The following is a 22,896-nucleotide window of genomic DNA, read 5'->3' as shown; positions in this document are numbered from 1 at the left end:
CTACAATATCCTTCTCCTTTGACGTCTCTTCATCTGCACACATTTTTAAGTCTTTCGCTGCAACCTGAATATAACCTGAATATATTAAAAAACTGAACTAAAGATACAAGCCCATAAAAAGCCCCAAGCCTTTTTTTTTTTTTGAAAAAATTATTCCACGTCATCAATAATGGTGTGGCTTGTAATCCAGAATGTACCACAAAGTCTAGCCAACAGTGAGAGACAACCATACCGTGCAAGATATTAATGGATAAAGCTAAATCTTGTATCGTTTAAAACAATAAAGTTATTACCATGGAAGCTTAACAAATGCATGCACCTTTCTAGGCTCTTGTTACCGAACATGATACCGAGCCTCAACTGATTATCCTGCAAAAGAATCATGGCTGCATGCCCGAAGAATGATGCAGAGCCAACTTGCCAGCTACAAAGGCGCGATCACATTCTATTGCTAGCATGCCATGCTTACATTACAAAAATGTGTCAGTCAGAAATTCATTAGTCACTATTCAATAAAGAAAAAAAGCATCCAATAGTAAATTTGATGCAATTACTCTATCTTAAGTGATATCAGTGATCAAATAAAAAACAAACACAAACTTACATGAATAGCTTAGAAACAACCAGATGGGAAAATTTATTCTAATCTTACACACATGAAGGAGACTTCTTAGTTCCGCCGACATGGGGAAGTTCAGATCACAATGTTTCCTTGTGGTATGATGCTCATCAAGATCTTGATAGGATATTATGCAGCTCGAGCCACAGCATCAGAGGCCTACGCAGCTTCAAGCCTGAATGTGGTGCGACATCTTTAGTGATAAAATATATTCAGGAGTTTTATGTGCCTAACATTTACCAATCGAAGAATGAAAGTCCAACTGCACCAGAATACAAAAAATAACACAGCATTTCTGCTTTCAAGTGCCCTGATATGCATAAAATGAATACTCGAATGCCATTTTACAACTGGCATAAGAAAAAATAGGAGTTGGCATCGCTATAATATTCTTTTTTCAACAAGAGAGAGAGAGAGAGAGAGAGAGAGAGAGAGAGAGAGAGAGAGAGCTCTAATGATGAAAAGGGGCCATCATTCTTCATATTCCAATATTTTATACCAAGATGCAATACCAATCGATAACTAAGAGGTAGGTGCATATTCCCATTGCACTTTTTCTGAACACAATCCGATGGAGCCCAACCATCAATATCTTAGTTTCTTATCGAAACATTATGCCCATTCCCAGCCCTAAACTAGAGTAGCATCAAGCTGAAACAGAAAGAAGGAAGAATAAAAAGACCTACCTGCCCTTAAATCAAACATTTGGAATGCTAGAGTAACGAATCAAACATGTGCTTGTAAAGAATCTTTTTTAAACTGTGTGTTAGTAGAATTACAAGGGTAGAACATGTCATATCTGCTGATGAGGAATTAAATGTAATGATGCCCTTGTCTCTACTACTTTAAAAAGAACATAAATTACCAAACATCAAATATCCACAGCATGGTGAAAAAGAGTTTCATGATGAAATAAAAATCAGATAGCAAAAAAAAAAAAAGTATAAGCAGACCTGCAATTCAAACCTAACTTCATCAACTGAATGCAACTCAAGCTTCAAATTCTGGACAGCACCAGCAACCTCATTGCAATAAAAACTATGCTTCAACTTGTGGACAAATATGGGGGACCAATGTGTTATATATCTGCTAAGAATCTAAATCATATCTCATGAACATCAATGGCACCTGATGCCGTAGTGATACAGAAAAAGTATTGTCATGGGATCAGTAGGATGCATATTTATCTTCTAAGAAAGAGCCACAAGAATCTTGATGATCTAATTTTTAAGCATAATATCTAAACAGGAACAAAGCCCGTCCAAAATTTTCCACAGAGCTGTTTCATTAATCATTGAAAGAAGAGGAAAAGAAGCAGCTTCAGGCAAGTTCAGATTTACAAATTCACATATTTTTGTCCCTCCCCAATTCATATTCTATTGAAATGATATTCGGAGAGGTATCATCAAGGGAAACATCAAGATTTATTAGCATATCGGAACAACAATAGAATATGCATTCTGAATTTATTTTATGTTTGTCATGCTTTTCCTTGAGGCTTTTCATTATCGCAGTGCAGAAGAGAGAAGAGTTGGGCATGACTTATATAGAACCTGAGGTTAGAGAGATAAGTTTAGGTTTTTAAATGTAGAGCTTGAAATTTCTTGATATATTTCATAGATTTCTGGTTCCAGATACTTTGAGCTTCTTACAAATTTTAATTCAACTTCTCCTTCAAATTTATGTTTGGAATGGCCATATTTTCATTTCTTTAGCTAATATGTACAGCTATGCTGCGGCCAATAGGTACTTCGGTATTGATTTTCGGAGTACCAATCAAGGACGACAGCAGAATTTCTCTACTTAAGACCAAGCAAGGCATCACCTACTGATTAAGTTTCTTTGTTTCATGCGCTTTTCTCATGCTTTCAGAAATTACAGAAAAGAGTTAATAAAAATGAAAATGGCCGCACTTTTGTTTCCCACTTCTTTTCCTCCTGTTTCATATGAGCAATGGGGTGTAAGAGGATTGTAAAGATCACAATGTTAGTATAGTTCACACTAGAACAGTTTTTAGTACATAATTAGAACATTAGGAGTCACCACCCAAGGATCATATTCAGTAGAATCAATTAAGACGATTTGGTTACTGGGATACAGGCAAGGTGTGGCGCTTTTAAATTGAATGAATAGAGAAGAGGGGACAACTATAAAGCACTTGACATAGCTGGTGAAAATTGTTATGAAAGGGATAAAGCCTTTACAAGATATTCACATCTCATTTCTATTTTGTGGTTTAATCTTGTCATATCTGTTAGCGTGCTATACATCCTACCATGTTCCATTTCCTAGAATGAATATTTGGATGACGGTGGTGGAAAAAGTAACTTTAAAGACAAAGCTGGGGAATGGGGATGCTTAATGAAAAATCAGATAGTTTTCAGCTGTATCATAGTAATAATCATCAGTAATCAGTCTATTGCAATTGTTAATTTAAAATGTCATGATCCAATTCAATATGATATTTACCTCTGAATTCCTTCTCCAACTTCCATTCTGAGGAAATTGCCAATCTTTACAGATGAGCCCACTTCTTTTGATAAATCATTCAGCAGTGACTGCAGGAATATCGCAGCCATCAAATATTCATGCCCGAAATAGAATTTGCACGTAGCATAATGAACTCTGACTTCAATCAGGGTCCAAGAATGGGAAAATGAACTAAAAATGATAGCTTTAGGTAGATCAAGAGTAAACAGCTGATTGTGGTTGGGGTCCAACCTAACAATATGAAATAATAAATATACAAAACACAACCACTGAAGATAAGGCATCAGACAAACCTTGACATTAACACTGTCATTCATAACAAACTTCTGCTCCAATAACACCACTTCTTCAAAGTATTTCCTCATACGGCCTTCCACCATCTTTTCAATGGCCATCTGAGACTTCCCTGAACTTTCCGCCTGATACAGAGAGTTAAAAAAGAGGGAGCACAAAACTTTAGAGCAGATAACAATATACACAGTTAACCACCTGCTGGACCACCCGATAGGGGAAAATCTTGCTCATGTTCTACTAGAAGGTGATCATAATACTGCTGCTTCATGATAACGGATGCATAAATTTTTCCCATGATAAGTGGTGCTAATACCAGACAACATATAATGCCTAGGAATGGGTTTAGCAGTAACACAAGATAAGTAAATATGACCCTGAATAGATGGGAGACGACCTTTCGACTATTATTATGGATAATGATGAAAAACACAAAAAGGTTCCTCATTTTTGAAAAGCCGTAGGTGCTACTTACAAGAATCCAAACTAGAAGCACAGATACAACTAAAATCAGAACCATATATACAGCCTTCTCCATATAAGAGTCATTATTAATTTTCTAACATTCCCAGTAAGATTTATGCAATCAAGAGAAAACTTGTCCTATTAAGTAAGAATCCCTACTTGACCCATTGAATATGCACAAGCTGTGACTGCATATATTAGGCCCACGCTCATCCAAATTTCACATGCAAACTTTGAAGGTCATGTCAAACTCCAGATTCAAGACATCTTGTGATAGTTACCTTTTTATAATTTGCAAAAAATTAGAAAGCTAGATAGTTTGAAAATAAAACAAAATCTGCTCATCCACATGACCAGTCTGACGTGCAACCAAATGCATCCTTGGTGTAAAAAAGAAATTATATACCTAGCCATAAGTGTGTGTTTCTGAGTCAGAGAGCAAGATGCAAGATATAAGAACATAGAATATGCATATTCTATCAAATTATCTCTTTTGATCATCTTTTAAAATTTTAACATTCTCAAATGATCTATTATTTTCCACTAGCAGTCTATTATTTTTCACTAGTAGTCTATTATTTATTCACAATATCAATTATACAGGAATTTTGACTATTTCCGAAAATTTATTACCCAATTGACTCAGAAGAATCAACAGTTGAACAAGGTTTGACCACCTTAGAAACCTTTCTATTTTAATGTCCTTGGGTTTTAAAATCAACATCTCAAGGCAAACAACCTTATTTTAATATGTGGTAATTATGTAGAAGTTTGAAGAAGCAATCGAAAAAGAAAAATCCAGAAAGGGTTAACATATGGCTAAAAATTGAGCTAATGGAAGACCATTGATTTAATGGAAACAAAATGGGTCAAATATAGGTCATGACATAATGCATGGAACTTTCAAATTGGAGGAGACAGAATTCTTACCCCTTTTAACACCAATTCTGTTTCAGCCCTATCAATTTGGAGAAATCTAGAACCTTTCTTTAATTTCTACAGCAGTTTTTACTAAATTTAGTTTAGATGATTAGTAGCCTCAGAGATAATTAAATTCAACTTCAGGTTCAAGGAAAGAAGAAGATAAATATGGAACATAAAAGAACGTTTAGTTATTCCATAGGCAGCAGTTCCTATAATCTTGCTTCAAATTTTCGATAAGTAGAATTTGCAATCAAGAACCATATCCATGGAGGAAAGGTCCTAAGTGCACAAGTTTCCTTTAACATAAATATAAAGGCAAAAAAGAAATGCCTGGCTATGAATTACCTGAGATTTTAGTATGTCACGCTCACTTTCTATTGCTTCAGAAGAAACAAGTTCCTTTGATAAAAACAAGGGCTTTGATGCCACTATGTGCATCGCCAGTGATGAACCAATGCGCTGAAGAGCATCCAATGAAGCATTTTCATCTTCAACCTCTAAAGTAAGCAATCCAGCAATACGGCCCAGTCCTGGAATGAGAACAAATTACTGTATCAATGACATCTTTTCTTTAATCAAATTTAACGCACCTTCCAAGCTGTATGAGAATTCAAATATATTATAAAGCACAACTCACCAAAGAATAAATCAGAAATTTGTGAGACATAAAGACCAATATCAAGAAGAGAAGAACAAAAGGTAACACACAGGCATATTAGATTAATCAGCAGACAAGCATTCTCTACGTCCTGTTTCCAAGGTTAAACGATCAAATGCTTCATTTGGGATTCGGAAGTATGACACTGAACTTATTTTCTAATAGCTGTTCTACTCCTATTTCCTGAACCACTTTAAACAGAAAATGGAAAATTATTTGTTCCTTTGATCACCTCATATTTTTGTATAAGCTCCCAATACTGCTACTACTTTTTTAAAAATATAGGTGTCAAATTGTAAGACCTGCAGTAAGATCATCCGGTTTTAACAAACTTCCATCCCATTTCACCTTCAGCACTTGAGGTGACAGCACTAGTGAAAATTGTGTGCATAAGCATAACTGATGCCCTTTAGATAAATATGTATCGCACATGACTTGCCATCGCCCTTTTGACCAAACACATTATTTTTAAACCTGAACAGAAGACATTGCCAACAAATGTTACATCTGTGCACCAGAACCTACATAACTCAGAGACTCAGGGCAAAAATTTGCCTTCTTAACCCATAAATTTGATTTTGCTAACAATCTCAAACACAATGCAACTTCAGACAAAAGGGTACTAAAATGTTGAAAAATTCTCACTACTGAATAAGTCCCACAATATGATATTGAGCCTAAGAACTGTCTCCATATTTGAAAATTCGCAGGGCAGATAGTGGACAACGGATTCCCAATATAATGCAATTTTCAACTAAAATTGTGATAACTGGGCCTGGGCTGCCAGATGGGCCTTCCTACCCATGTCGGCAGCCCAGCCGGACAGCCACCACCTCCTACTTCGGAGAAGAAGGTGGCCGATCCAGCTGCCAGGCGGACGAGACGACAGGTGCCCGACCGCGGAAGCGGTGCCGCCACCTCCTACTTCGGGGAGATCCAGCTGCCGGGCGGAAGGGAGCCATAGCTGCCTACCTGAAGTGGTTACCTCCGCTTAAGAGCCCTATGTATAGCCATTATTGATCTCCTTCTTCCTCAGGAAATTGAACCCTTGAACCAGAGAAGTCGGAGTAGAGGTGTCGGAGCAGGGCCATTGCAGTGCATCTCCGAAGCAAGGTAGACCCTAACCCTGTTCCTTTACCTTTTGATAACGGGAAGAAAGAAAGGGAGAAGGAAGAGGGAAGAGCCTACCGATGTTCTCGGCCGCGGATCCGGCGTGGTGAGCTTGGCTGCAGTCGTGGTCGTAGCCGTCGACGGCCGGAGGCCCTTCCTCCCCTCCCTTGGGCACAGCGAGCTCGGCCGCCACCTTCCTTGGTCGCGGCGAGTTCGGCCGCAGCCATGGCCGCGGTGGTGGGTTCCTCTTCCACTGAAGTGGGAACGAAGGAACTGCCGGCTTCGACCGCGATCTCAGCCGGGGACGCCATGGGCTCGGCTGTAGGTGCCGCCGGCCGTGGCTCAGCCCCTCCGGAGGTCACCTTCCTCCTTTCGCGGGAGAAGAAAGGGGGAAGAAAAGAGGGATCGGGAGAAAAGAAGAATGGGAGGAGAAGGGAGAAGAGAAGAAAAAAAAGAAAGGAAAAGAGAGAAGGAAGGTTCGGGAAGAAACCGCGAAGAAAAGAAAAGGAAAGAAAAAGGAAGGAAAAAGAAAGAAAAGAAAAAAAAAGGAAGGAGAAAAAGAAGGAATGGGTTAATGGGTTTGGTTTGGATTAATGGGTTGAGTCCGAACCCGAACCAATCCAATCCGATTTAATGAAATTAAAATTGATTTGGGTTAGCTCGGGTTGGGTCTCATCTAAATCCAATTAGGTTCAATCAGATTGAAATTTAAATTGATTAAGCCAAACAAAGTTTAAATTGGGTTGAGTCCAAGTTCAATTAGATCTGAATCCAATTAAATTGGACTGTGCAATGATTGGACTTAGGCTAGCCTTGGGCCGAGCCCAAAGTATTTAAAATGGTGGATTAAAATGGATTCAGTAGGCTTGGGCCAACCCTAATCCAAGCCCAAATCAACTGTTTAAAGACCAAATTAACCGCAGGCCAACCCTGATTCAAGCCCAAATAATTTAAATTGACCCTTAGGCCCAATTAGATTTTGGACTGAGCCCAATGACCCAATCAGAAGACCAATTCGACCCAGAAAGGACTAGACCTAATCTTGAACCAGGCCCAATCCTATAATTAAAGACCAAATTGATCTATGTGGGCTTGATTTGATTTTAATCCAAGCTCAAGTAGTCCAACAGTGGGTTAAACTGAGGTGGAACTAGCCTAAAATTGAGATCGGAAGCCTCGTGACTCAATTACATGAAATTAGGCTAAGGGCTTGCAAAATAAATAGATAAGTATACTTACTAAATAAATGTTCTCTTTGACATGATTAGGTAATCAAAGAACTGATTAACAAAGGAAAGGAGAAAGCTTTAAGCCAATCGAAAAGATAAGTAATCTGTCTTAAATCTTATTGTAGATCATGTATCACAAACAAGTATTATTCATGTAATTTGAATTGTATATATGATTTGTGAAAAAGGTAAGTAATCTTGCACTAATCTTATTGTTTTATAAATCATGAAAATACTTTGTTTATAAAATTTATAAAGTGTTATTTATACTTTCAATTATAGAATCAAGCATATGCTAGTAAGTGTGCATGATTTACCAAAGATAACATGATTCAGTTATATTATGTATTCCATGAAATATGGTGTTATAAATGCATTAAAATGATATTTGTAGCATGATCATGAAATTAATGATTTGAGGTGCCATTAATCAATTTTCAAATGACTTATAAAATATGATTTATGAAAGTTATGATTTATGAACTCTCGGATGCTATGCATGGGCCTCCGCCAGTGGGTATAATAACTTGGCATGCGCATATGGCCCCCGCCAGTGGGTAAGAATAACTGAGCAACATGGGCCCCCACCAGTGGGTAACAATAACTTGGCATACTGATCCTTGCCGTGGGAGTTAAGAGCGGCCATAGCTACACTACTATCTGAGAGTATGGATTTCAAATCATAGAATGATGGCACAATTTTTATGATATATACTCATATTTATGAAATTGCATGATTGTACATGTATTGATTTACAGCTCAGTTTGAATATATTGTATATATGAAAATTGTATTTGATGTACATGTCAGCTTCTCAAACCCTGCATAAACATGTTTAGCATTATGTTTGATCTGGTAAGATTATGCATGATTACTTACTGAGCCGTGTAGCCCATATCAGTTTATTTACATTTTTTTGTCAAATCACCATCAGAGTTAGCAGCAAGAGACTTCTTGCATCAGGTTCAGTTTGGAGGTAAAACAAACATTTTGTGTACATAAACTATTTTAGTAGCTCTGTATTTTGGGTTATCCTGAAAGTTGTACTCGGACTGTTATAAATGAAAGTTGACTATTTTGACTACCTTATTATCCTGATATGTGGCTTCGTGCTATTGTGGGCGGTAGTCGGCAATAGCACGGCCGTGTCACAGATTCGGATCTGGGTCGTGACATTTGGTGGCATCAGAGCGCTAGGTTTAAAGCAAGATTAAAACCTTAAAAACAGGAGGAAAACGGGTAGTTAAGATTGTCAAAATACATTAAAATTGTCATAATATGTTAGTTGAAGAAAGTGATTTACTTTAGTCTTACCTTAATAATGTTAATTGCTAGGTAACCATTAGCGACAACGAAAATGAAGTACTGGCAACATATAAAAGAAAAGGAGGAAGAGTATCATTTCGTGGAGCTACCAATACGCCAGCTGAGCCAGTTCCAAATGCCGTAGCCATCCAGACAAATCTTGCTGGTGTATGTCAAGTAGTGGCACAGCTCCTTCAGCAGCAGCAGCAGATACAGACTACCTCTCAACCTATACCGCCGACAGATTCATATTATCAGGAGTTCCGAAAACTGAACCCACCTATGTTTGATGGAGCGGACCGGTAGCGGCAGAAGCTTGGATTCGGAAAATTGAGAAAATGTACAATGCACTCCAGCTTCCCGAAGAAGTTAAAGTTAGGTTGGCCATCCCCATGATGAAGGGGAATGCTGAGTTCTGGTGGACGGTTATGAAGGCAGCATCCAAAGTCGACCAGTTGACATGGAAGGATTTTAAAAGAATGTTTTATGATCAGTACTTTCCAAACTCAGTCAGGCTGTCCAAGCAGAATGAATTTTTGTCCCTAACACAGTCGGAACATATGTCAGTCCTGGAGTATGCCAACAAATTCAACAAGCTGGGCCGGTTTTGTCCTCAGTTCATGGAGGACGAAAATAGCAAGGTTAACCGGCTAGAGCAAGGACTGAGATGCGGGATCAGATCTCGATTATCCTCTTATCTCTTTACGAGCTACCGGGATGTTCTAGACCGAGCTCTGAAAGTAGAAGCTGAGCTGAAAAGGTCAGAAAGAGAAAGGAGTAAAGAGACCAGGCCAGCTAGGAGTCAGGGCAGTAGGCTAAGACACTTTAAGGGTGCTCCGATCCAGAAAAAGAGGTTTGGGGTCTGTACCTTCTATGGCAAACCCCATGGTGGGTCCTGTCAAAAGAAATCGGGAGCATGTTTCAACTGTGGGCAAACTGGACATATGACACGTAACTGCCCGAACCAGAAGAAGATCGAGTCCCGACCTCCTGTACCTATGGATCAAAGGCAAAGGGGTAATGCCCGACTTTTTGCACTGACTCGACAGGACGCCAGTGCAAGCGACCGAGTGGTGACAAGTATATTACCGGTCAACTAAGTTAACGCCTCCATCTTGTTCGATTCCGATTCTACATATTCCTTTATTTCTATCAGATTTTCTAGACTTTTGCACTGCATGCCTGAGAAATTAGAAGAACCACTGCATGTTGCTACACCCCTTCAAAAAATAGTAGTAGTTGACACTGTGTTCAAGAACTGCATAATTCAAATAGGAGTAAGAGAGTTAGTGATAGATCTCATCCAACTTGACATGCAAGATTTTGATATCATTTTGGGGATGGATTGGATGTCTCAGTACCATGCCCATATTGACTGCTATAGAAAGTGGGTAGTATTTCAGATACCTGAAGAGCCAGATTTCTTTTTCCAAGGCGACACACCCTTGCAATGTAATTCATCATTACCTTTTATTTCTGCCTTGAGTGTCGAGAAGGCATTGAGAAAGGGGTGTGAGGTTTATCTAGCTTGTGTGATTAATACCCAACAGGAGACCAAACTGGAAGATACCCAGATGCTTTTCCAGATGAATTATCGGGACTACCCCCAGATCGAGAGGTCGAATTCACTATTGATCTCATGCCAGGAGTAGGACCTATCTCCAAAGCTCCTTACCGAATGGCCCCTGCAGAGCTAAGGAAATTAAAGTTCCAGCTACAGGAACTCCTGGACATAAAGTTTATCCAGCCCAGTGTGTCTCCATAGGGAGCTCCTGTCTTATTTGTGAAAAAGAAAGATGGGAGTATGCGGCTGTGCATCGATTACCGGCAATTAAACAAGATAACTGTAAAGAACAGGTACCCACTGCCCCGGATTGATGATTTATTTGATCAGCTGCAAGGTGCTCAAGTCTTCTCCAAGATAGATCTGCGGTCCGGTTACCATCAGTTGAAAATAAAAGTTGATGACGTGCCAAAGACTGCATTTCGAACTAGGTACGGGCACTATGAATTTCTGGTTATGCCTTTGGACTAACCAACGCTCCAACTGCTTTCATGGACTTGATGAACAGAGTCTTCAAGCAGTATTTAGATCAGTTTGCGATAGTTTTCATTGATGATATACTGATTTACTCAAGGAGCAAAGAGGAGCATGCAGACCACTTGAGGGCAGTACTACAGACTCTCCAGGAGAAGAGGTTGTATGCCAAGCTAAGCAAATGTGAATTCTGGCTGAATAGTGTGGCATTCCTCGAACATGTAATCACTAAAAATGGAATATCAGTGGACCCCAAAAAGATAGAAGCAATTGTAGATTGGCCTCGTCCCACCAACGTCATAGAGATCAGAAGCTTCTTAGGTCTGGCTGAATATTACCGAACATTTGGAAAGGATTCTCCCGGATCGCCACCCCTTTGACTCGTTTGACTCAGAAACGAGCCCGATTTATTTGGGACGATAATTATGAGAAAAGCATCCAGGAGTTGAAACAAAGATTGGTATCTGCTCCAGTCCTGACCTTGCCTTCTAATATTGGGGATTACACTATTTATAGTGATGCTTCCAAGAATGGGCTAGGTTGTGTACTAATGCAAAATGACAAAGTGATAGCCTATGCCTCCAGGCAACTAAAGCCCTATGAGCAGAACTATCCAACTCATGACCTGGAGTTAGCGGCAGTAGTCTTTGCCCTGAAGATTTGGAGGCACTATCTTTATGGCGAGCACTGTGAAGTGTATACAGACCTCAAGAGTCTAAAGTATATATTCATACAGAAAGAGCTGAATATGAGGCAAAGAAGATGGCTGGAACTATTAAAAAATTATGACCTCAACATCAAGTATCACCCAGGAAAGGCTAATGAGGTAGCCGATGCACTGAGCAGAAAGTCAGCAGTGGGTCCCATCGCATTACTCACCACTCAATCACAGATTCAGAAGGACCTTGATCGAATGCAGATTGAGGTGGTTACACAAAGTGCCGGAAGTCTACTGGCCAATTTGAGGGTGCAACTAACACTGATTGGAAGAATAAAGATTGCTCAGCGGTCAGACACACAGCTAGGTCAACTCAAAGATGAGGTGGAGAAAGGGTTGCGACCCGAATTCCAAATCCACCCCGACGGTACCCTGAGGTTTGGCAGTCGACTATGCGTTCCAGCTGATATTGATCTAAAAGAAGAAATCTTAGAGGAAGCTCACCGGTCTCGTTTCTCTGTTCACCCTGGAAGCACCAAAATGTATAGAAATTTACGAAAACATTTCTGATGGAATTGTATGAAGAGGGAGATAGCTAATTTTGTGGCCCGGTGTCTGACCTGTCAGCAGGTGAAAGCAGAACATCAAAGACCTGTTGGTTTGTTGAAACCACTAGAAATTCCAGAATGGAAGTGGGAACACATTACCATGGACTTTGTCGCCGGACTTCCGAAAACAGTAAGGAAGAATGATGCAGTATGGGTGATTGTGGATCGCCTCACAAAATTAGCTCACTTTCTACCCTATAGAGTTGGTACTCCACTGGACAGACTGGCTCAGAGATATATTAATGATATAGTACGTCTGCATGGAGTGCCGGTGAGCATTGTATCTGATCGCGACCCCCGCTTTGTATCTAGATTTTGGAAAAGCTTTCAGAATACCATGGGCACCGATCTAAGGCTCAGTACAGCTTATCACCCTCAGACTGATGGTCAGTCTGAGAGGACGATCCAAACTTTGGAGGATATGCTGAGGGCCTGCATTGTCGACTTGGGAGGCTGCTGGGATGATCACATATCCTTAGTGGAGTTTGCTTACAACAACAGTTACCATTCCAGCATTCAGATGGCTCCATACGAAGCTCTGTATGGGAGAAAATGCCGGTCTCCTCTACATTGGGACGATGTCGGGGAACGGAAATTACTGGGTCCTGAGTTGGTTCAAAGTGCCAGAGATAAGATGTTATTGATTAGGCAAAAACTTAAGGCAGCTCAGGACAGACAGAAAAGTTGGGCAGACAGAAGATTGGGTTTTGCAGAAGGTGACTATGTATGCTTAAAGATTTCTCCTTCAAAGGGTGTCATGAGATTTGGAAGACATGACAAATTGAGTCCTCGTCACATTAGCCCATTTGAAATTCTGAACAAAGTAGGCAAGGTTGCTTACAGATTGGCTCTACCTCCAAAATTGTCTGGTGTACACAATGTCTTCAATGTTTCCCTCCTACGAAAATACATTTCTGATCCTCGTCATGTGGTGCGATACGAGCCTCTACAGATAAATGAAAATCTAACTTATGAAGAAATCCCTCTATGCATAGTTGATCGAAAGGAGCAGGTTCTTCGGAGGCGCACCATCCCATACGTGAAAGTTCAGTGGAGCAATCACTCAGAGAGGGAGGCAACTTGGGAGCTCGAGAAAGAAATGCGCGGGAAGCATCCGCAACTCTTCGAGAACTAAGGGATGTAAATTTCGAGGACGAAATTTTTTTTTAGGAGGGAAGAATGTGATAATTGGGTCTGGGCTGCCAGATGGGCCTTCCTACCCATGTCGGCAGCCCAGCCGGACAGCCACCACCTCCTGCTTTGGAGAAGAAGGTGGCTGATCCAGCTGCCAGGCGGACGGGACGACAGGTGCCCGACCGCGGAAGCGGTGCCGCCACCTCCTACTTCGGAAAGATCCAGCAGCCGGGTGGAAGGGAGCCATAGCTGCCTACCTAAAGCGGTTACCACCGCTTAAGAGCCCTATGTATAGTCGTTATTGATCTCCTTCTTCCTCAGGAAATTGAACCCTTGAACCAGAGAAGTCGGAGTAGAGGCGTCGGAGCAGGACCATTGCAGTGCATCTCCGGAGCAAGGTAGACCCTAACCCTGTTCCTTTACCTTTTGATAACGGGAAGATAGAAAGGAAGAAGGAAGAGGGAAGAGCCTATCAGTGTTCTCGGCCGCGGATCCGGCGTGGTGAGCTTGGCCGTAGTCGTGGTCGCAGCCGTCGACGGCCGGAGGCCCTTCCTCACCTCCCTCGGGCACGGCGAGCTCCGCCGCCACCTTCCTTGGTCGCGGCGAGTTCGGCCGCAGCCATGGCCGTGGTGGTGGGTTCCTCCCCCACCGCAGTGGGAACGAAGGAACCGCCGTCTTCGACCGCGAGCTAGGCCGGGGACGCCATGGGCTCGGTCGTGGGCGTCGGCCGCAGGTGCCGCCGGCCGTGGCTCGGCCCCTCCGGAGGTCACCTTCCTCCCTTCGCGGGAGAAGAAAGGGGGAAGAAAAGAGAGATCGGGAGAAAAGAAGAAAGGGAGGAGAAGGGAGAAGAGAAGAAAAAAAAGAAAGGAAAAGAGATAAGGAAAGGAAGGTTCGAGAAGAAACAGGGAAGAAAAGAAAAGGAAAGAAAAGGGAAGGAAAAGAAAGAAAAGAAAAAAAAAGAAAGGAGAAAAAGGAGGAATGGGTTAACGGGTTTGGTTTGGATTAACGGGTTGAGTCCGAACCCGAACCAATCCGATCTGATTTAAAGAAATTAAAATTGATTTGGGTTAGCTTGGGTTGGGTCTCATCTAAATCCAATTAGGTTCAATCAGATTGATATTTAAATTGATTAAGCCAAACAAAGTTTAAATTGGGTTGAGTCCAAGTTCAATTAGATCTGAATCCAATTAAATTGGACTGTACAATGATTGGACTCGGGTTGGCCTTGGGCCGAGCCCAAAGTATTTAAAATGGTGGATTAAAATGGATTCAGTAGGCTTGGGCCAACCCTAATCCAAGCCCAAATCAACTGCTTAAAGACCAAATTAACCGCAGGCCGACCCTGATTCAAACCCAAATAATTTAAATTGACCCTTAGGCCCAATTAGATTTTGGACTGAGCCCAATGACCCAATCAGAAGACCAATTCGACCCAGAAAGGACTAGATCTAATCTTGAACCAGGCCCAATCCTGTAATTAAAGACCAAATTGGTCTATGTGGGCTTGATTTGATTTTAATCCAAGCTCAAGTAGTCCAACGGTGGGTTAAACTGAGGTGGAACTAGCCTAAAATTGAGATCGGAAGCCTTGTGACTCAAATTACATGAAATTAGGCTAAGGGCTTGCAAAATAAATAGATAAGTATACTTATTGAATAAATGTTCTCTTTGACATGATTAGGTAATCAAAGAACTGATTAACAAAGGAAAGGAGAAAGCTTTAAGCCAATTGAAAAGGTAAGTAATCTGTCTTAAATCTTATTGTAGATCATGTATCACAAACAAGTATTATTCATGCAATTTGAATTGTGTATATGATTTGTGAAAAAGGTAAGTAATCTTGCACTAATCTTATTGTTTTATAAATCATGAAAATACTTTGTTTATAAAATTTATAAAGTGTTATTTATACTTTCAATTATAGAATCAAGCATATGCTAGTAAGTGCGCATGATTTACCAAAGATAACATGATTTAGTTATATTATGTATTCCATGAAATATGGTGTTATAAATGCATTAAAATGATATTTGTAGCATGATCATGAAATTAATGATTTGAGGTGCTATTAATCAATTTTCAAATGACTTATAAAATATGATTTATGAAAGTTATGATTTATGAACTCTCGGATGCTATGCATGGGCCCCTGCCAGTGGGTATAATTACTTGGCATGCGCATATGGCCCCCGCCAGTGGGTAACAATAACTTGGCATGCTGATCCTTGCCGTGGGAGTTGAGAGCGGCCATAGCTACACTACTATGTAAGAGTATGGATTTCAAATCATAGAATAATGGCACAATTTTTATGATATATAATCATATTTATGAAATTGCATGATTGTACATGCATTGATTTACAGCTCAGTTTGAGTATATTGTATATATGAAAATTGTATTTGATGTACATGTCAGCTTCTCAAACCCTGCATAAACATGTTTAGCATTATGTTTGATCTGGTAAGATTATGCATGATTACTTACTGAGCTGTGTTGCTCATATCAGTTTATTTACATTTTTTTGTCAGATCACCATCAGAGTTAGTAGCAAGAGACTTCTTGCATCAGGTTCATTTTGGGGGTAAAACAAACATTTTGTATACATAAACTATTTTAGTAGCTTTGTATTTTGGGTTACCCTGAAAGTTGTACTCGAACTGTTATAAATGAAAGTTGACTATTTTGACTACCTTATTATCCTGATATGTGGCTTCGTGCTATTATAGGCGGTAGTCGGCAATAGCACGACCGTGTCACAGATTCGGATCCGGGTCGTGACAAAAATAGAGACCTTAAAGCTTTTCTTTTGACACATATGCCAATTCCATCCAAATAAAAAATAATTCCCACATCAGCAAACCAGACCTATGAAAAGCATTTCGGAATAAGTACCTGGTTGGGGACTTGTATGAAGGTAAGAGGAGATAACACCATGAGAGGATGTGGACAATGCAAACCCTCTTCTGAGCTTTACATTCTCCCCAACCATGGCAGCAACTTCTGTAACTGCACTTTGCACTGTTGTTTCTCCACAAATTTTTGGATGATCTAAATTAATCTTGATGTTCTACAAAATAAATAGATTGTCTTAAAAAATGTTAACATAATATTTGATTTCACAATTAAATTTGTTCAAAGCTAAAAAGGCTTCAGGTATTTCATTACATGTTATTTGACAAAATTACTTTAACTAGATCCAATCTGCAAATCAGCATGAAGTATGAACCTTATATCATAGTTAATTACTTAAACGAATGGAAGTCTAGAACCTAGCTTTATCTGAAAATGAAATAAGGAAAACAGAAATAGCAATGAGGAATTCTTCTTTTGGGTATCCTATTAGTCACTGCATGTGCATGGTTAACATGTACATAGATGGATATATCAATGTTAGTACTGCTGTAGTTATTCGAGAAGTTTAAAATACTAGATAAGTTACCAAAATTTATATTTATATTAAAATTAGAAAAGAACATGGTAGTTACTTATCATTCAACTACAATACATCTTACCATTGCTCATCCAGTTTCACAACGTAGATCAAACTGATCATTTAATGCATACAGAACAATTTGTTTGCTAAAACATTGGTGTGCACCAGTCAATTGAAAAGTAAAGCTAGAAAAGTAAAAGTATGCACTCAGTGTCTTGTTTCATGGAGGTTATGCTGGTCATGTCATGCAACACGCATGCTTTCTTATTACCTAGAATGGTAAATTATGTGATAAATGAGGAAGAATAAAATATGCATAAAATGGCCTAATGAATGTGAGGCAAAAGATAGGGGTGCCTAATTTAGTTCTTTGGATGCAGGCAATGGTTGATAAGACAATGTTGTATTCAGGTTCCATATTAGATACAAGGATAGCTAGTAACATAAGGTAATAAAAAGCAAAGATATGGAACAGAGAAGATAATTGCCTGGCCCAGGAAGTAAAGAAATAAAATCTTTGCTTAGTCAAATATGCATCATGATTTAAGCATGATTACAAAAATAGCCCTACTTATATTTGTGTACCTCCAAGTACTCAGAGCCAAAAGGAAAAGCTTCTTGAATTTGCTGCACAGGACTTACAGCTGATAGGGCTACCCTTGCCAAAGATGAAGCCTGCAAAGAAGATTGTTGGTAATGCCTGAAGAAAACTAAATAGTTGAGAAACAAACCTTCCTTTGCCTCAACAAAAAAATCAATACAAGAAAGGTGGATAGAAGCATGGTAGAATGGTAAGATAGGCCCATTGAATTTTAAAGAACATCGATCAGAAATTGCCAGCTGATCTTTATAAGACATGGAATTTAACATCCAACGAAAATGTTAATTGGCGGTATAGACACTTAATATCATGGAGGCTTTGCATAGTTACTGTATAGATTCAAACAGACATTCACTAGCTAGTTTTATATGATTTTGAAGGACTTAGGTTTTCATGACAGATTGGCATGTCATTCAGGCCGTGTGCTCAGTGCGTCTCAGTACAAATAAATATACTTGGAAAGCTCCCAAAATCACATGGTAAAACTTGAGAAAAGAAATTAAAGGAAAACAGAAAAAAGGCCGACAGAAATGCAGAAACAACAATAATTTAACTTACTGTTCATAATTATATTGAAAGTGTACTTTGTATCAAAAGGAAATATATGATTGGGATTAGGTTCACTAAAATGCTATAGAACATGTGCTCTGTACTAAAGATCATTAGCTAAACAATATGCCAAGTTCCACTATGTCTCCATGGTGTCAAGTAGATGAACATCAGAATTCAGAACATCAAGCACTCTGTTCCACTGAATTATTCCATAACATGACAAGAGTGCCAAAACTACTTTTATAGCACCTGTAATTTTGCATTCAAATGAAACTATTAAATGTCAATTAATCAATCAATCAGAAGATTGAATCTTACTGAGTGTAAATTATAATATGTCAGAAGGTTGACAGCCTTCAATTCTTAATTTTTTTCCATTATTTGATTTTTTGAGGTAAAATCACTCAAAACCCTCAAGGCTCAAGCAGAAATATTTCTTTAACTATTATGTGCGATATTCCATTTAAATGTTTAATTGACCAAAAATAAAAGACAAAATTTCATTTCAAGAAATCCTCAAATGCAAGTCTTATTAAAAGCAGCTAACTTTAATAGACATAGTATACACTAGTTATCCAAAACAATAGTATAGTCTTCCTAGTGCATCCATATTGGCATGTGTAATACAAGTTGATATTTACATGATCAAATTTTATATGATAGCATGGCATGAAGTGGTGAGCCTTGACGCAATATTAAAGTTGCTCCATTGTGACCCAGAGGTCATGGGTTCAAAACATGGAAACAACCTTTCGACATGTTAGGGTAAGACTGCTTACATCTAACTCTATTCAGACCCTGCAAGGCTGGAGCCTCGTGCACTAGGCCGCCCTTTTTTAGTATGGTGTCTAATGAGATGATGGGGTTGGAATATCTTCTTTGCAATTACCAATATCAAGTAAGTACTTACAGGTAGCCTCCAGAAATCTGTGAGGACTGTTTGAAGAGGTAGATGCATTAGATACTAGATGTTTGGAGCTAATGCAGAGCGACCAAAGAACTCCACCAAGAAAAGGTTCCACTTCAATTGTCCCATGAAAAAAGTTCATTGGTATTGCTAAGCTGAAAAATATTTAGTCAGATATAAATTTTGGATGGATTTTAGGTCAGACCTAAATTCTGAAACCATCACCATGACCAACAAGCTTTATTGTAATAATTTGGACAGATGCTGTAAGTTTGTAATCATTTTTCTTATTAAGGTCAACAATTTTCTATATAATTAGATAAATATTCATGTATATTCTAAAATACTTATAGGACTAAAATGGGGAAGTTGATGGAAAATATAAAAGTGTGTTGCTTCGCACAAGCTAAGCACCTAAGCTCATAAGCTTAGGATGTTAACAGTAACATGACTTTGGGTCCTTGTGTTGACAACTCATGAAGTCCTCATTTTAAGGGAGGGTTTAAGTTGGGATATGGGAAAGAAAGCATTTAATTCAAGTGAGGAAAGGAGATTGGTTAGCACTTTACCATATGTTAACAACAGGCAATGGCTTTCTTATGATAAGGTATATGGTGGAAAAATGCTTTCAGATTGACAGAGAATATGATGGGAGATGAAAAATTACCACTCTCACAAAAAAGAGGTAGGATGATTTCTTGTCTTGCTAACTACAAAGCAGTCCATAACCACTGCATGCAAGATTTCGTAGCTATATATTATCAGGCTGGATGGGTAAATTGGAGAGTGGTTCTGGCGTGTTGTATGACTTACACATACCTTGATGACTTAAGAGAAAAATTTACAAAAGCACAATGAGGCCCACAATATTGTATAGCTTAGAGTGTTGGTCAACAAAGATGATTCAAGAAAACAAGTAAAATATAGTAGAAATGAGATGCTGAAATGGTTTACTGTAAGAATTGTAGAAGAAAGAGTATTGTAAGGAGTTGACACGCCAATTAAAAACAAGATGGAGAACCAATTTAGATGGTATGGGGATGACACCAACAATATGAAGATGCTTTGTTTCTAATTTTTAAACCTTATCAAAAGATTTAGGAGATGAGGGGAAGATCTAAGCGAAGATAGACAGAAATAAAGGCTTATAGTGACATCAAATGGGATCCATGATGAAAAATAATCGGTAGAGGAGGACTCATAAAGTAGGCCCAAATAATTGGGATGAAGCTTCATGATCATGGTTATGGTTCTCTGACCATGTACGCGTCCAGAAGTTAATTCGCTTATTTCAGCTGAAATTGGAAAATTTTGGGATCTCCACGGGGTCAAAGCTATTGACAGATAAGTGCAGATATTTATGATATCATTTCTAATTATTTTAGATTAACATCAATTACCTTTGAGGCAGGGTGTCAATGGTGATATTAAATTCCTAAGCAATTTTGTGAACCGCCACACATATTGTAAGTATGAAATTCCAGCTTAAATATATAAAATGTGACATGTATCTAGTACAAGGGATACTTTTAAAAATAGAACAGGGGGAAAGAGAATAAAAAGATGAGTCACTCGAAGAGGCACGATTTAAGGTTTTCTAAACTGAATTACAATTAGGGTAAAAATAAAATTACAGAGGCATGATACTGACCAGGAATTGAAATATCTCATTCCTTGCCACAAAATCTGTCTCACAGTTAAGTTCAACTACAACAGCCTTTTTGCCATTCTGTGCCACTGCAAGTAAACCCTCAGCAGCAGTCCGTGATGACTTCTTTGATGCAAGCACCACTCCTCTTTTTCTCAGGTCCTTCTGTGCAGCCTCTACATGAATCCATTAATGTACAGCATGCAGCAACACAAGAAACAAGCACATAAGCCACAGTCTAAAAGGTGAAAGACAGCTCACCAATATCCCAGTTGCAACCAACAAGGGTAGCTTTGACATCTTTTATGGGTGCGCTCGTCCTTTCCCTCAGCTGTCTAATAAGATTCATCTGCTCCGAAGCTGAAACTTCCATGCTAAAACTTCTTAGAAGCATCAAGCTCAGAGAATTTGGGTTGCCAAATTCTCCATATCGGGGCTGCCTATGAATGCCCAGTTCCTTGAGTAGAATTCCTTTTGATAATTTGGCGGCCCAAGAAAGAGCCATGCTTGAACTCTAATATCGTGCTGATGAAAATAACAAGAATATCACCGTATTAGACCTTTATTCATGGTAAAGAAAGGAGATATAGCACTCCTTCATATGCCCATTTACTCGACGCTATAAAAATAATATCAAACAATTTTAGAAGAAAATACGTGATTTTTTTTCTGAAAAAAGAAAGAAATGTATGAGAACATCAAAACAGACAAATGAATTAAAGCTTTGACAAGAAAAGTTAAAGCTCAAGACCTAAGATGAAAAAAAAAAAGTAATGCATGACTAAGAAGAAAATAAGGGCATCCAAATCCATGAAAAGGATAACGTTGCCAAGAATCATTTAAGAAATCACAAAAATAAACGGAAAGAAAGAATTGCATCAGAAAAATCATGCAAGAACGCTTCAAACCAACGGTTTTGAAAGAAATACGTTGACAGCACCCAAGATCGGAATGAAACCCAAAGAATGAAAGCTGGAGGTTTTAACGAATACATTGCGAAGAGCGAGTACCAGCCTAGAGATCATCCGATTGACATACGAAAAATAGTAAGGAAATTAGGAAAAATAGATGAGCAGGCGAGGAGGAGACCAAGAACTACCTCTGAGGAAAGGCGCTATCTCGAATCCAAGGGGACGGACCTTCTCAAACTCCGCCGTGCGCGGCGGTGGGAGCGAGGGAGGGCTTCGGCGCCAGGGTTTTAGCTTAACGTCGGCCTGACCTTGGAAGGTCCAGCCCAGCCCAGCCCAGCCCAAAAGATTATTAAAGGCGTAGCCCAATATCTCATTCTTAACGTAGGAACTAGGAAGTCCAACAATTTTTCTTTTTTGAGATTAACATAATTGCCACATTTTTCACACTATACCCACCTCATTCCCAAGGGATCATACCATCTAACCTAGTCATAAGTCCAATAAAATATTCTTAAAAGTAGAAGCTGGCGGGCCCTATTGAAAGGGGCATGCTGCAAATTTTCTTTTTTTGATTATGCTGCCACAAGCAAGGTGATACCTTACCCACCCCATTAAGTAAATAAAACCTATTATCAACCACAAGGGAGAGTATGCAATTTACAAGAAAATTATGATATAGCTTTTTTTGTATTATTTTTAAGGGGGGAGAATGCAAAATAGTTTGTTGACCCAAGAGCATTTGACCACTTTCTTAGGGTGTATTTATGCAAATGTGAGAAATTTATAATGAAATATATATTTGAGCCATTTTCAAAATATCTAGCTTTCTAGAATAAGTTGTAGTTAAGTGTTTCATTACTGTCTTGGATCCAACACTCGGTAGCTTAAAGCCGGAGAAATTGCTATTTTAATATTGTTCTATGTCTTCTTGGTGTACCTTAAGGGCCACTTGTTTGAGAGTAAAATATTATAGAAAAGTTACTCAACTTTACCATTGACCAATTTATCTATGTTCTCATGATTCAGTAAGAAAACAAAAAAGATTGCTAAATTATTCTTCTACTGATAGCATTTTCCAATGAAATTTTAACACTTTCCGATATGTAAAAAAATGGATAAATTTTCACAAATTACTCGGTCGAAATGTAAAAGAATCCCCTCCCCCCCCCCCCCCCCCCCCCCCCCCCCCCAAAAAAAAAAAAAGAAAAAAAAAAAAGAATGAGCTCTAAGTAACACTATGCTCCAAGGTCAAAGCTTGCATAATTTAACTACTATAAGATATTGCTGAGAAGTTAATAAATCTGCGGTGCCAC

The 22,896-nt window shown here is 39.0% G+C and overlaps 1 protein-coding gene across 3 annotated transcripts; it reads right to left on the bottom strand.

Moving 5' to 3' along the window:
- Nucleotides 1-216: 216 nt before the first annotated feature.
- On the bottom strand, nucleotides 217-21,904 carry LOC103710649 (elongation factor Ts, mitochondrial-like). 3 transcript variants are annotated; one of them, XM_008796472.4, is made up of 10 exons: nucleotides 21,772-21,904; nucleotides 20,934-21,197; nucleotides 20,676-20,848; nucleotides 17,550-17,639; nucleotides 16,424-16,598; nucleotides 5,135-5,319; nucleotides 3,403-3,528; nucleotides 3,089-3,177; nucleotides 1,573-1,705; nucleotides 217-794 (listed from the first exon to the last, which is right to left on the bottom strand). In XM_008796472.4, exons 2-10 carry the CDS (start codon nucleotides 21,175-21,177, stop codon nucleotides 789-791), a joined length of 1,221 nt encoding a protein of 406 aa, XP_008794694.2. In that variant the 5' UTR covers nucleotides 21,178-21,197; nucleotides 21,772-21,904; the 3' UTR covers nucleotides 217-788. The 3 variants fall into 3 exon arrangements, with proteins under 3 accessions (XP_008794694.2, XP_008794696.2, XP_008794695.2); XM_008796474.3 differs by having other exon boundaries at nucleotides 20,676-20,837; XM_008796473.4 differs by lacking the exon at nucleotides 1,573-1,705.
- Between the last annotated feature and the right edge of the window lie 992 nt (nucleotides 21,905-22,896).

Source organism: Phoenix dactylifera, chromosome 1, assembly GCF_009389715.1.
Source record: "Phoenix dactylifera cultivar Barhee BC4 chromosome 1, palm_55x_up_171113_PBpolish2nd_filt_p, whole genome shotgun sequence".
In the NCBI taxonomy this organism is placed as follows: Eukaryota; Viridiplantae; Streptophyta; class Magnoliopsida; order Arecales; family Arecaceae; genus Phoenix; species Phoenix dactylifera.
This window is presented reverse-complemented; position numbering and strand designations above follow the sequence as displayed.